At 46.7% G+C, this 15,004-nt stretch overlaps 1 protein-coding gene across 3 annotated transcripts in view; it reads left to right on the top strand.

Moving 5' to 3' along the window:
- The window catches only part of ADCY8 (adenylate cyclase 8), a 220,960-nt gene that overhangs the window by 48,955 nt on the left and 157,001 nt on the right, over positions 1–15,004 (top strand). For all 3 annotated transcript variants that reach the window (XM_043601776.1, XM_043601775.1, XM_043601774.1), the window contains exon 2: positions 871–1,020. In XM_043601776.1, the coding sequence (XP_043457711.1) occupies positions 871–1,020 (150 nt within the window). The remainder of the gene's footprint in view (positions 1–870; positions 1,021–15,004) is intronic.

Below are 15,004 nucleotides of genomic sequence, written 5' to 3'. Positions count from 1 at the left end.
CCATACCACACCCAGTGCTCATCCCAACAAGTGCCCTCCTCAGTGCCCATCACCCACTTTCCCCTCTCCCCACGCACCACCCCCCCGCCCCCCATCAACCCTCAGTTCGTTCTCTGTATTTAAGAGACTCTTATGGTTTGCCTCCCTCCCTCTCTGTTTGTAACTTTTTTTTCCCTTCCCCTCCCCCACCGTCTTCTGTTAAGTTTCTCAAGATCCGCATGAGTGAAAACATATGATTGACTGACTTATTTCACTTGGCATAATACCCTCCAGCTCCATCCACGTTGCCGCAAATGGCAGAATTTCATTCTTTCTCATTGCCAAGTAGATTTCCATTGTATGTATAAACCACACCTTCTTTTTCCATTCAATTATGATATCTTTTTTTGAGTTAGAAGCCACTAACTCAGGTAACAACTTGGATGTTACCAAACAGTACAAAGGCAAAACAGGAGAGCGCCGTCCAACTACTAACCTCTCCTGTTTCTTATTCGTCTCTTTCCCTTCTTCTGACCTGCTTCTCCAATCCTCTGAAAGGCTAACGACCCACTTCCGCTAGTGAAGAGGAAGTGAGGCAGAGTGAGGAAGAGAGAAGCCCCCCCCCCCATCTTACCTTAAGTTTCCAATTCAGGCTCAAATCCAGACTTGCAGCGGGAGAAGCTTTTGAGTTGAATAGAAGGTTCGAGGGCGGCCTCTCCGAGGCACTGTTCCACCCAAGGCCTGAATGAAGGATATGGTTCTGTTAGCCTCATACTTTACACGAGTACCTTAAGGTTTACCTTGGGAGCCTTTCTTTATGTTTTCCTCTTTGTCTCCACACAGCTGTTGTTTTAACCATCTGACCGGCCTATGTTTGCAAATGTGTTTTAGGTGATGGCCCAGGCAGTGCTGTTCATGTGTATGAACACGGCTGGAACCTTCATCAGTTACCTGTCAGACCGGGCCCAGCGCCAAGCCTTCCTGGAGACACGGAGGTGTGTGGAGGCCAGGCTGCGCCTGGAGACGGAAAACCAAAGACAGGTACCAAATGGAAGGGCCTGGCGTTGGGTATCCCCAGCCGGTCTGACATCCATGGAGCTTTTTTTCTTTTTTTCCTCCCCAAACAAATCTTGACTTCGAGCGTTCTCTTAAAGTCTGCATCCAGGATTCCGGGGTCCAAAGTATGTTATGTTCGACGTCTAGCTCAAAGCACGTCTGGTTTTGCGTCCCACCTTCAATTAAGGGCCGTCTACGAGAAATAAAGCGATTTGTCCCAGAGTGCTTTTCTGACACGTGGACTGACATCTGTGTTTGTGAATGAGGCCGTGGGTCCTAAAAACCACGAACATTCTCATTTTTGATCCTCCTGTCTTGAAACTGTGAACGGTTATTTCAAGTAAATGTTTTCCTGACCTACCAATTCAAATTGTAGTAAGCTTATGGAAGAATCTCGTGTACGTGTAGGTCCTGACGCCTCATCCTGATTTTCAGAAGAGATTACCGAACGCAGTATATCTCGTGGAACATGATGGCGGTCCCAGGCCAGGGGATGCAGTAGGGAGAGCAGGTGGGGTTGGGCTCGGGGCCATGAGTTTCCAGTTTGAAGAGACTGAAATTCAGTTTCGTAGACCTCCTGATTGGGTGGATGTTATAAGGATTTAAAAAGTAGTTTTGGCGTTGAATTATATAATTCAAATATATATTGGCTTTGAATATACATATATCCCGCCGGATGAATTAGCTTTCAAAAAATAAAGATTTGCCCCGGGAAAATTATTCATGCCCTCTTCAAAATTCGTGCACATCTTTTTCTCTGAAAGCCGTTTTCAAAGAGGAATAACAGGAATGTGTGGAAAATCGGTTATAGAACCAGCATATAATCTAAGTTTATTTGCTCTTGGGAGTTCTGGGTGCAACAGATGTATTAGTTCTCTCGTCTTAGGCTCTCTTTCAGAAATGTTACGTCTGTGAGAGGCGCCTGGGTGGCAGAGTCGGTTAAGCGTCCGACTTCAGCCAGGTCACAATCTTGCGGTCCGTGAGTTCAAGCCCCGCGTCGGGCTCTGGGCTGATGGCTCAGAGCCTGGAGCCTGTTTCCGATTCTGTGTCTCCCTCTCTCTCTGCCCCTCCCCCGTTCATGCTCTGTCTCTCTCTGTCCCAAAAAATAAATAAAAAAACGTTGAGAGAAAAAAAAATTAAAAAAAGAAAAGAAATGTTACGTCTGTGGATACGCACATGTTATATTAAGCTTTACGCGATAATAGTTTGAGAAATTATAAAGAGAGTAGCTGCCCCCAAAAAGCGCCACATTTTCTTCATCTTAATTTGGTCAGATCATTAGTAAAAACATGGATCTTTGAAGTGACGGGAGCCACGTCTGGGCGACCTTCAGTGAGAAAGGTAGACAGGTGCAACTGCTCCAAACTCAAGTCCCACTGCCACATGCCATTGCCAGGGGCACAGAGGAAACTACCAAATTTCCAGGCCCTCCATGGACTTCATAGGATGTGGAATATCAGAATCCAGTTTCTCAAATTAATGTCTAGAGCCGTCATGCAACTTCATAGTAGATTGATTATAGCGGTCCTGAATGTCCTTATAAAATAATCCAGAAAAATAGCTTGAAATCAACCTTGTGCAATAAACACGGGTATCTTCCGGGACGATATGTTGTGTTCCTCTGCAAAACAGAGCACCCGCCAGACTGGCCCGTCACTCTTTCCATGGGACGCGAGCCAATTCAGAGAATGCTGCCGTATTAATAATTTATTCGACTGTTGTTGGGGTTCTCTTGCGACCAGAGCTGCTGTTGTGGGTGAGTTGTCTGGGAAGCTCAGGCTTTTGTTTAATGTTTACGAAGTATGGGAGGCACTGGAAAGGGCTGCTTTATCATACCCCTAAGACTTTTCTTCCGTCTCCCCTCCTTCAGGTTGATGGCTTCCTTTCCAGCTTTATGTTTGCCTCAAGTGAGCTCGTGTGTATGCATCAATACAAACTTATAAGTCGGCCTCTTTATAAGAAAAGACTGTCTTTCGGTGGAATACTCTTCGTTCTAAATATGCAGCAAACTATGCTGTAGGTTTGGTATAGCCCTGGGCTCACAACTATGATAATGTGTTTCCGGTATATTGACCATTCCCTTCCCCCGTGGGAGTGGCTAAGACAGCTGACTCTGTTTCACTCGGTGATAAAATTACTTTCCATTTGGTCTCTGCTTCAGGTCCCCATTATCCCTGAGAACTTCCCCGGTGGTAGAGAGGCAGAGAAGCCTTTCAAATGAGACTCTTCAGGATTGGACATCTTTGCTGAATGACTTACTATCTTAGTGAGCCCCAGCAAGCTCGGAGCTTTGGTTGTTCCATCTGTGGCATGGGACTGATAACATTCTTCCTGAAGAGGCAGCTTAATGAGAAGTACCGTGTGTCGTGCCCTTGCAGCTCAGTGAGGAGTTTGCATGATGGTGCATAATGATGCATGAGTCAGCCAGCGTAGCTCAATCCCGGGAGGGACTCCTGTGAGAACATATTATGGATTGGCTCGTCTCCGTTGAAACCCCAAGTGTAAGTTACTCATTGGGAAGGAAATCAGGATCGTGGTTTGCCTTACGCTCATAGCAACCAGAACGCAGCATTAGGCTCCATATCTGTTAAAATATCTTGTGTCATTAACGAATCCAACCCCATTTACCTCTCATCAGAGCTAATTGCAATACCGTAACTGTTAGAAATTCTGTACCCTGCAAAGCAGACCCTGAAAGAGCCTCAGTGACAGCAGATCCTTTTTCCTTGGGAAGTGATCCCCAAAGGAGACTAAATTTCATTTTTTTGTACTTACAAATGCAGAATCAAGGGGCCTTATTCCACAGAAATGTTCAAGCTCTGTGGGATCCTTCGAGAACTGGCTTTATCCCATGGTAGGATACAAAGGAAATCGTCAAATGACTTAATTTGTTCAATCACGAATTAATTTATTTATTGAGGATCTGTTATGTGCCATGAACTTTGCTGAACATTGGGAACATAACAGTGACTAGCAGCTGGTTCCTGGTCTTACAGAGTTTACTGGATTTGGAAAGGGGTAGCTCTACAAATGCCTATGGCATTAATGTATGGGCCAAACCTAGAAGCAAGCTGATGGAAGGCTACCTACAAGACACGGTGCCTGAGTTGACCTGTGAGTAGGATTTAGCTTGGCGGAGAAGCAGTGAAGAGTGCCACGTAAGGGTCCATCAACACAAACAACCTAAAAGAAGGGAGGACGCAGGTTGTTCGGACAATTAGAAGCACTCCGTGATGACCTACGCCCATTATTCACTTACGCACTCGTCTATCCATTCATCCACTCGTGGTGGGGTTACAGAGACAAATAAGTCTCCGTCTGTCCTCTGGATTGGGCCTGGAGGATGAGTAGAGCTTTCATTATTGGAAGAGCGGGGAGAAAGAATTAGCAAAGATACTGATGATGTGATGCATATGATGTGATGAAGGACAGCAACATGGGAACGTAGGTTTTCTCTGACGGCCCCTAGCAAAGTTATGTACTTCCTTCAATGGCAAACTATTCCACTCACTTTGACATTCAATATATATTTATTGAGTGTTTACATTATGCCACACTGGACCTTGATCATTGCATGCCTGTTTGGTAGGGTATCTGGGAACTCCTTAAAACTCACCCGTGGCTCATTCGTCCATACGGCCCACCTAGCAGTGCCTGAAAACCAGCATGGAGTATACGGTTATAAAGTGACTGAAATTGTCAATGGTTAATAGTGGTTTCCAATAATTTTTCCAAAGAAAAATTGCCTAGCATCAGCTAGAGAATAAACGGCACACGAACCCTGCCGTCGCTCGCGTGGTGGGTCCCCTGGCATGATGATGCCTGAGGTCAGGGGAAAAAGAGGCTCTGTCCTTGGATAACCTGAGGTTGCATGGGTGGTTCCATGGTCAAGAGCAGGCAGGCAGGAGAGACGAGCAAATGTTAACACTTTGTGCTCAAAGTCTCTACAACCGAGATTTTTAACAAAGCTTCTTGAAGGCGGCTCTTACCACCTTTCCCTCCCATGGCGGCTGGCACAATGCCAGACAGAAGGTACCGAATGGGTCCGAATGTTGACATGTTTCATTTAGATGATTGATATCAAGAGGTTGAGCACATATTGATTTTTTCCTTTGGTCAGGCAAGGGCATCGCCTTTTAAAAAAAAATTAATTTGGGGGCACCTGGGTGGCTCAGTTGGTTAAGCGGCCGACTTGATTTCCGCTCAGGTCATGATCTCACACTTTGTGAGATTGAGCCCCACATAAGGCTGTGCACTGACAGTGTGGGGCCTGCCTGGGACTCTCTCCCTCTCTCTCTCTCTCTCTCTCTCTCTCTGCCCTATATCTCTCACACATACTCTCCCCCCCTCTCTCAAGTAAATAAGTAAACTTTAAAAAGAAACAAATAAAGGGTAATTTTTATCCCCAGTCGTCACCTGCATGGTGCATACTAAACATCTCTGGGTCTCTTGGTCTCCACCTTCTGTTTCTCCAATCTGTTCTCCTTTCCAAAAGCCTGGTCTGGTTCAGAAGCCTGGATAGGCTAGTGCTTTAGAGCCAAACCTTCAATGTCTGGAAGATCTGGATTCCAGTCCTACTTTCTGTGCTTCCTGGCTATGGAAACGTAGGTACACTGTTCCTCCTAGAGACCTTGATTTTGTGGGTATGAGGTGAGCATGATGCTTCTGCCTTCTTCCAAGAGTTGCGGTGCGGATTAAGGAGGAACAGTTCTTAGCCCAAGGCAGAGGGTGTACTCAAGCCATACGAAAGACGATGCTATGATGATAATGCCATTGATGTCACTCTTCTCTCTGCGGGAAAACCCTTCAGTGGCCATGTTCCCTCCAAGACAAAATCCGAACGCCCACACATGGCCCACCTTCCAGCCCCCATCCTCTCTCCCAGATTCTCCACTCTCACAATACTGGATGGCCGACCATCATCCCCCGGAACTGCTGTTCGACTGTCCTGTGCAGTTTGGTTCTCTCAGCCTGGAAAGCCCACCTCCCTCCTAACGTCTCCACCCAGACGACTCTGGGATCCTTCCTCCACGAGGCTTGGTTTCCTCTTTCCAAGTTGAGTGGAAATGCTTTTTGCAGCTTTGCAGGCTTCCAGCCTTCCTTAAAGTTAACTCTGCTATAGAGCCTGTCGCACCTGATGCCACGGACTAGTCTGTGTTTCCCTCTGTCCTCTACAGCCAATAAGGGCTACTTAAAGATGTCTGCCCTTTCTAATTCATCTGGTTCTCTGGCATTTATCCAGCACAATGGCTGGAAGAAGAGATCTTCTGATTAATGTCTGGTTAACTGATTTATATTGAATTCAAACTTTGGCCCCCGGGCCTGACTTCTGCCTACACGAGGGTCATGTTGTAATAATTCTCCTAGGTAAAAGTAAAGGGGTCTCTGTCCTTTGTGACCCCCATCAAAAATGGCATGGGGAGGGCTCTTATCCAATTCAGGAATAGACTGGGACAGACTGAGCACATGTCTTGTACAAACCTGTTAGGGGAATTTTCCATCTAGAAGCTGAATCTTAAGACATCTGTCTTTGGGGAAGTGGATTCTAATCACTGTAGTTACTGTGATCCCACTGCTCCTCCCAAATGATCCAATGGCCTCTGTTTATTTTAAATATTAAAATGAATTAATCGTTTTTCTTTTAGTTTGAGAATTGCTGAAAATTGCCTATGGTAATCGTGGCATTTCGAGGTGTCTCCAAAGCTCTGGGGGCAGTGAAATAAAGTTTCTGATGATGCCATATGTTGTAGCAGCAGGAAGATTATTCTTAAATGCAGCAGATGTTTTAGCTATGTTAAAACAATTCTGTTTAACTTAAATAATCTTTGCTAGACAACATTGGTGGAAGCTAGTGTTTCGGACAATAGTGAGAAAGTTAGGTTTCCTATTGAGTTCTGGGTTGGTTAGCTTGATTTATATTAGTGCCCTACAGAATCTAGGGAATTATGTATATTTCTTGGAAAGAGAGCACAAGCAGGAGAGAATGGCAGAGCGGGGGGGGGGAGAGAGAGAGAGAGAGAGAGAGAGTGCATCCTAAGCAGTCTCCATGCTCAGTGCAGAGCCCAGCACGAGGCTTGATCCCATGACTCTGAGATCACGACCTGAACTGAAATCAAGAGTCGGATGCTCAACCAACTGAGCCACCAGGCGCCCCCCTTTAGTTTTTTCCAAAGTTACAGGTAACTGTTAAGGCAGAGCCTTGTCATCCATTCATGTATTCGCCCATTTATTCAAGGAAGAATCAAGGTTGACCTGAAAATGGCAGAATCTCAGAATATTTGGATTTTCTGCTCCAACTTGTTGTCTTCTCATCATATTCCAAAAAACATGTTGAGTCTCTTATCGTCCGTTTTTCTACTATTTTCCATCTTTTACGTTGAAGACCACCCACGTAGCACCTGTCACGTTCATCCTTATCTGTCATTAATACATATTAACTATGGTCTAGATGATACGAGAATATTCTTGGTCTCCTCAACATTCTTATTGCCTTAGTAAGCTCATGCCTTTGCTTCTGCTTTTTCCCCTACCTGGTACAACACTCCTTTCATCCATAAACCTCATCCACTCTTCAAAGGTCCGCTCAAATGTCACCTCTTCCACAAAGACCTTCTCTGTTCTCCCCAACTGCGACCTCCGTGTTTCATTTGTGCATTTCGTTATGGCATTAATCTCTTTCTACATTCTGTTACGTCCTTGCTTTATGTTTCCTTCTACACCGTGAGCTCCCCGAAGATCGGATATGGATCTCATTGTGTGCTTCGCAATAGCTCTGGATCCAGAAGGGGAGAAGCCCGAGCTGGGAAGAAAAGCAGAGACAATGAACGTCATAATGAATGCTGTCATTGTGTTTTCGCAGTAGTCTTTCAAGCAAAAATACTTGTGAATAAATAGATCGGGGAAACACTCTCCTCTTGTGCTATGGTTTCCAGGGCCCCTGTCCTCCCAAACCAGGAGCCCAGTCTGTCCTTGACACGTAAAATCTTCCTGTTCGTGCATCTTCCCGGCCAGCTTCTCCTGTTATTCCTTCACATACATGACTTCACATTTAAAATACATAAGTAAATAAATAAATCTCACGTCAACCCATCTTTGTTGTTTCCAACTCCTCTTGGAAGTTTCTCCACCTCCATGCTCCCTTTCTGTCACAGCGTCATTGCATTCCTTTTCACGATTTCACTTCCACTTCCCTCGGGTATTTTGGGGATAAAAAGCAAAATGGTATCCCAGTCACCGTCTTCCCCCAGGATATAATGCTCTGCAACTGTGTGCTTGTCCAGTTCCTGCGATGCCGGAAATATTCCAAAGCTGTGTCGTCCAGAAACCACGAACCACATGGGACTTTCGTGAAACGGGGGGAGGACGTAACCGTTGGTCCCGACTTTTGATTAGATTTAAATAACTATTAAATCACCATTTTTGTCTCTTGTCTCTCTTGTGGTGAGTTAGCGCGGCTTCAGCCATCACTTCTGGATTGTTCCGTGTCCATATCTCTAACACCGTGTTCTTTTCCTGGTTCCAGATGCTCGTTATCCGTTCCTGCTGGGCAGCTTCATCTGCATGGCCCCCTGGTATCATTGGCTCAGCCTGTTCAGGATCCTCTCATCTCCCCCAAGTGCACTTTCTTCCGTCATACACATTTTTTTTGACCTGATCTGTCCACATCGACTGTGGTGCTAATGCCTGTCAATGCTGTCTCCGCCATAAATGTACTCACTGTCCCTGTATCTCTTCCTCTAATGCTGTTGAAGCCCTCCCACACAGGTTAGCTTCCTAATGGGTGCTAACCAGTTTCTAACTTCTGGGAGCTGGTCTAGCCCCCTGTAGTCACTCCACCCTGAGGCTCTCCTTCGGACCCACAGTCCCCATCCCTTTGCCGGTAATACAGTGTCTCTCTTGATTCCTGTTCGCCTCTTACGGGTGTTTCTCGGCAGGTTCATCGGAGGGGTGAGGCACGTAACTAATTCACATCTCAGAACCCTACCCAGTGTACCACCTGTCGTGATCATCATCTTAGTGTTCCATTTTGGTTATATAAGACTTTACACTAAATCCTCCCGTGGATTGCTACTGCCCGTAGAGTATGGCCCAATCTCACTCACCCGGCGTTACAGCCCATCCTCTGCCTGGTTCAGCCCAACCTTTCAATTGCTTCACTTGCTACCTCCATTCTTGTACTCCACCCAGACCAGCAAACGCGCCCACCCTTCTGCGCCTTTGAGTTTTTGCTGGCTGTCTCCTGATCACCCTCCTGATCCGACCTCTACCCTTCTTTTTTATCAGTGCCCCTGCAGGCTACCCTTTAGGGAAGCATCCACAGGCTCAGTACCGTCTAGTTTCTGGTTGGGTTTGGCCAGTGGGAGCCACAGGATGGAGACCAGTAGATGGGAGGGCAAAGAGGTCAATGGTTTTATCTCCCCGTCACCCACCAGGCTGAGCTGTGGAACGCCAGTGCTTAACATTTCTCTACCAAAGGCCACAGCTTCTGTCAGGTAGACCTCTCCTCCAGCTACAGGATTTGCCAGGCTCCAAGGGCACTTGCAGATTCACTGTTCCTAGTCTTTGGCTATCTTGCGCCTCACCATCCATTGTCGGCTTCCTTAACTTTTCATTAGTCTCTTCTTTTTTTTTTATTTTAATTTTTTGTTTGTTTATTTTCGAGAGCAAGAGAGATGCAAGGAGGGAGGGAAGAGAGGGCAACGTAGGACCTGAAGCCGCTCCAGGCTCCGAGCTGTCAGGACAGAGCCCGACGTGAGGCTGGAACTCACAAACCGTGAGATCGTGACCTGAGCCATAGCTGGCCGCCTAACCGACTGAGCCACTCGGGTGCCCCTCATTAAAGTCTCTTTGTTACCCCTTTTGAGTGACCAGTTGTGTCCTGCTAAGACCCTGAATCCCATGTTCCTATCGCTCCCTCTGCTGCCATCCCTCACCATTTGTATTTGTGAAGCAGTTTAGTAGAACTAGAAAGACAAGGAGTCAGAAAAACTCTGCCTTGCCCAACATGGGTGGCTATGGAACACCTAAAATACGCTCTGTCCACATGGAGATGTGCCGTGACGTAAAATACACGCCAGGTTTGGAAGACACTACCAAAAACAAAAGGAATATAAAATGTCTCCTTAGTAACTTTTTAAAAAAACTTTTTAACTGTTTCTTTTTGAGAAAGGGGCAGACAAGAGTGTGAGCAGGGGAAGGGGCAGAGAGAGAGGGAGACAGAGAACGTGAAGCAGGTTCCAGACTCTGAGCTGTCAGCACAGAGCCCGACGTAGGGTTCAAACTCCCCAACTGTAAGATCACGAACTGATCTGAAGTCAGACGCTTACCCACCTGAGCCACCCAGGCACCCCTCTCCTTAATAAAATAGAATATATTATTGACATGCAAATAGAATATATTATTGACACGCATTTCAGCTGTTTCTTTCTCCTTTTTAAAATGTGCACACTGGGGACTTTTAGGGGCACCTGGGTGTCTCAGTCGGTTGAGCGTCTGACTTCGGTTCGGGTCATGATCTCAAGGTCCTTGGGTTTGAGCCCCACCTCGGGCTCTGTGCTGACAGCTGGGAGCCTGGAGCCTGTTTCCGATTCTGTGTCTCCCTCTCTCTCTGCCCCTCCCTCACCCTCGCTCGTGCTCTGTCTCTCTCTCTCTCTCTCTCAAAAATAAACATTGAAAAAATAACAAAATAAAGTACGATAAAGTAAAAGGCGTGCACTGGGGAGTTTAACTGTGGCTCACATGATGTGTCTACTCGACGTGGCTGCCCTACATGTTCCTTCCATGTCAATTATGCGACCGTGCAAGTTGTTGAACCCCTTTGTGTGCAAGCTTTCTCATCTCTCAATTACAAGTAATTCCTGCCCTAACCCATGGGGGTGTTCTGAGAGACGAATAGCATTAATGCCTGATTTTTCAGTGTCATTTCAACCATAAATAACTCCACAAATGTTAGGGCTATTTCGGTGCAAATCTCCCCGACACCCCGAGCTGATGCTCAGACCTCCCCTCTAGGAAGCTCCCTGGGCTCCTCCCAGTCATGAAATATGACTGGCACTCAGAGATTATTAGCATGGGTTTTTTTACACTCTGGTATCACGCTTAGTAGGACGATTCCCTCTAAGCGTTGGTAAGATTCTGAGCAGCGAACAGACACCAGTGTTAATGGCCTTGCCTCTCGAGAATAGCTGACTTCACTCAAGGGGTTGTGTTTGCCTCCTGTGGGTAGAACAGCAAGTCTTACAGTCCCATCTGGCTGCCGGCTTCTTTGTGATCTTTTCGGTACATTATTTGCATTTTCTGACGTGGTGGACAGAGGGTGAGCTCTGAAGAATGAACTCGGATTCGATTGCTAGCTCCAGCTCCGTATCTGGGTGACCTTGGCTGCATCGGTTAAACTCTCTGAAGTTTGGATCTTTCACCCGTCAAAAATGATGATCCCTGTATTTCAAGGTTGCTGCGAGGAAATCGAGCATAGAGGTGAAAGTTGGATGTCAGACTTGGCCCTTGAACTATTGGACCCTCTGGGTCACGCCCTGAACTTAATAGCAGAACGCCCTCTGGCTCTGATTCTAAACTGTAGGATTTCTCTTCTTGCTGTTCGTGTTCTTATTCATATGTGCCATCCCTGGCACACTAATTTAATTTAATTTAATTTTTTTTTTTTGGCATTTATTTATTTCTGAGAGAGAGAGAGATAGCGTGTGCAGGAGCGGGGAAGGGGCAGAGAGAGGGGGACACAGAATCTGAAGCAGGCTTCAGACTCTGAGCTGCCAGCACAGAGCCCAGTGGCAGGGCTCGAACCCCAACCCGAGTGCTGGGAGATCATGACCTTAACTGACTGAGCCACCCAGGTGCTCTGGCAGCACCGATTTTAAATGCGCCCCCCGTTTATAGCAGCACTTTCAACAATAGCCAAATTAGGGAAAGAGCCTAAATATCCATCAACCGACGAATGGATAAAGAAGGTGTGGTTTATATATATTCGATGGAATGCTACTTGGCAATGAGAAAGAATGAAAGCTGGTCATTTGCGGCAACGTGGATGGAACCGGAGAGTGTCATGCTAAGTGAAATACGTCAGGCAGAGAAAGGCAGATACCATATGTTTTCACTCGTATGTGGATCCTGAGAAACTTAACAGAACTCCATGGGGGAGGGGAAGGGGGGGAGAAGAAAAGTTCCAGAAAGGGAGGGAGGCAAACCATAAGAGACTCTTAAGTACTGAGTGAGAACAATCTGAGGGTTGATGGGGAGGGGGGGGGGGGGGGGGGGTGGGAGGGAGGGGAAAGTGGGTGATGGGCATGGAAGAGGGCACCTGTTGGGATGAGCACTGGGTGTTGTATGGAAAACCATTTGACAATAAATTATAAATAAATAAATACAAAAATAATGCTCCCGCTATTCAAAGAGAGGCCAGCCCTCTGTGCTCATTTGCACACAGTTAACATTTCCCAAGGCAGTTCAGATAAGAGGACTCGGTCACCACCACTGCCCTCAATACCTCTGATCCAGCCTGGAGAAGCTAAGGAGGAGCCAGAGAGTCACAAGGGTCCCTTTTGTCTCCCAAACCTGTCCCGGGAATTTTGACGAAAAAAATGCTCGCCAGAAACCAGACACAGTCCACTGTCAAGTGCCGAAGGCAGGAACCTTTCTGTTGCGTCGATATAGTCGAAGGCGCGTCTCAAAAGCGGGAGTAGGTTGGAGCAGGGGAAGAGAAAATAAGTGTTTTTACTTTTAAATATTATTGTTTAAAATTTTTTTAGAGAGAGCATACCCGTGCAAGCGGGGGAGGGGCAGAGAGAGCGAAGGAGCCTCTCAGGCAGGCTCCACACTTAGCATAGAGCCCGACTCGGGGCTTGATCCCACAACCATGAGATGGTGACCTGAGTCGAAATCAAGAGTCAGACCCTTGATGGACTGAACCACCCAGGGGCCCCCAAAATAACTTTCTAAAAAAATGATTCATGCCGAGAATAGCTTATTTTCGCTGGATTTGAGTATGGATCCCCTGATGGGAATTCTGTCTTCTCTGTTTTGCAGCCACAATGGATTGGCCATAAAAGAGGACAGATAATTTAAGAATACTTTTAGAGCGGGGGACGCCTGGGTGGCTCAGTTGGTTAAGCATCCAACTCTTGATTTTAGCTCAGGTCATGATCTTCGGGTGTGACACAAGACCGAGCCCCATGTCAGACTCTGTGCTTAGCATGGAGGCTGCTTGGGATTCTTTCTTTCTCCTTCTATCACATGTGTTCGCTCTCTCTCTCTCTCTCTCTCTCTCTTAAAAAAAAAGAATACTTTTAGAGCAGTCTGAGTACAGAGCCATTCTAGAATTGTCTGTGTTTGTTTCGAGTCTGTTGCAAATGTCTTGTGCACATCCAATTTGAGAGCAGTACTTTAGAAGGCAGCGATTGGAGTTGACAGATTGATGAGTCCCATTTGGAGTTGGGCTTGGAGAGGTGCACAAGACAAGGAACACCAAGACTGCTGGTGGGCACCAGAAGCCGGGAGAAGGGCATGGGGCGGTTTCTCCCTGAGAGCCCTCGGAAGGAACCAGCCTGCCCGCGCCTTGATTCCAGACTCCTGACCTCCAGAACCGGGAGAGAGTAAATGGCTACTGTTTTAAGCCACGTGGTGGTGCGGTAATTAGGAATCCAGGACGAATGTCCATGCTCTTAGAATCCAATGCATTTCTTACTTCTCTCTCCACCTTAAACATTTCCTGGATAGAATTAGCAACAACTAGCCCTTATGGAGCATTGACTGGGTGCTAGGATGCTGTATTATGATGCTCTTTATTTCTTTTTTATGTTTATTACTTTGAAAGAGAGCGAGAGAGAGCACAAGCAGGGGAGGGCCAGAAAGGGAGACCCAGCATCCGAAGCAGGCGCCAGGCTCCGAGCTGCCAGCCCAGAGCCTGATGTGGGGCTCGAACTCACAAACCGCAAGATCATGACCTGAGCCGAAGTCAGAGGCTTAGCCAACTGAGCCACCCAGGCTCCCCCAACCTCTTTATGTATATAGGTGACCCTTGAACAACACAGGTGGGTCTACTTTTACACAGATTTTTTTCCCATAAGTTCAGTACAGTACTGTAAGTGCATTTTCCCTTGCTTATGATTTTCTTAACGTTTTCTTTAGGTTACTTTATTGTAGGAATACAGCACATTATACATATAACACAAAATATGTGCTAATCGACTGTTTATGTTATCAGTGAGGCTTCTAGTCAACAGTGGGCTTCAGTACTAAGTTAAGATTTTGGAGGTCGGGGCGCCTGGGTGGCTCAGTCGGTTAAGCGTCCGACTTCAGCTCAGGTCATGATCTCACAGTTCATGAGTTCGAGCCCCGCATCCGGGTCTGTGCTGACTGCTCAGAGCCTGGAGCCTGCTTCGGATGCTGTGTCTCCCTCTCTCTCTGCCCCTCCCCCGCTCATGCTCTGTCTCTCTGTCTCTCTCCTTCAAAAATAAATAAAAACATTTAAAAAAAAGATTTTGGAGGTCCAAAGTTACACGTAGACTTTCAAATGCTCAGGGATTGGCACCCTAACCCTCCCCTTGTTAAAAGGTCAACTGTGGGGTGCCTGGGTGGCTCAGTAAGTAGGCTAAGCGTCTGACTTTGGCTCAGGTCATGAACTTGTGGCTCATGAGTCAGAGCCCCGCATGGAGCTCTGTGCTGACCGCTCTGAGCCTGGAGCCTGCTTCCGATTCTGTATCTCCCTCTCTCTCTTCCCTTCCCCTATTTGTGCTCTGTCTCTCTCTCTCTCTCTATCTCAGAAATTAAAAAAACGTTAAAATTTTGTTGAAAAACCAGGTTCACTGTATTACTTTGTTTAATTATCAGAGCAGCCCTCTGAGGTAGGTGGTATGTTGACCTCCATTTTATGGGAAACTCGGAAACAAAGAAGTTACGTAATAGGTAGTAAGTTCCAGAGCTGGTATTGGGACCTCGACAGTCCTGCTCCAGGGCG

This window comes from Prionailurus bengalensis, chromosome F2, assembly GCF_016509475.1.
Source record: "Prionailurus bengalensis isolate Pbe53 chromosome F2, Fcat_Pben_1.1_paternal_pri, whole genome shotgun sequence".
Lineage (NCBI taxonomy): Eukaryota > Metazoa > Chordata > Mammalia > Carnivora > Felidae > Prionailurus > Prionailurus bengalensis.
Note: the sequence above shows the minus strand (reverse complement) of the source record. Positions and strands in the feature narration are given on the sequence as shown.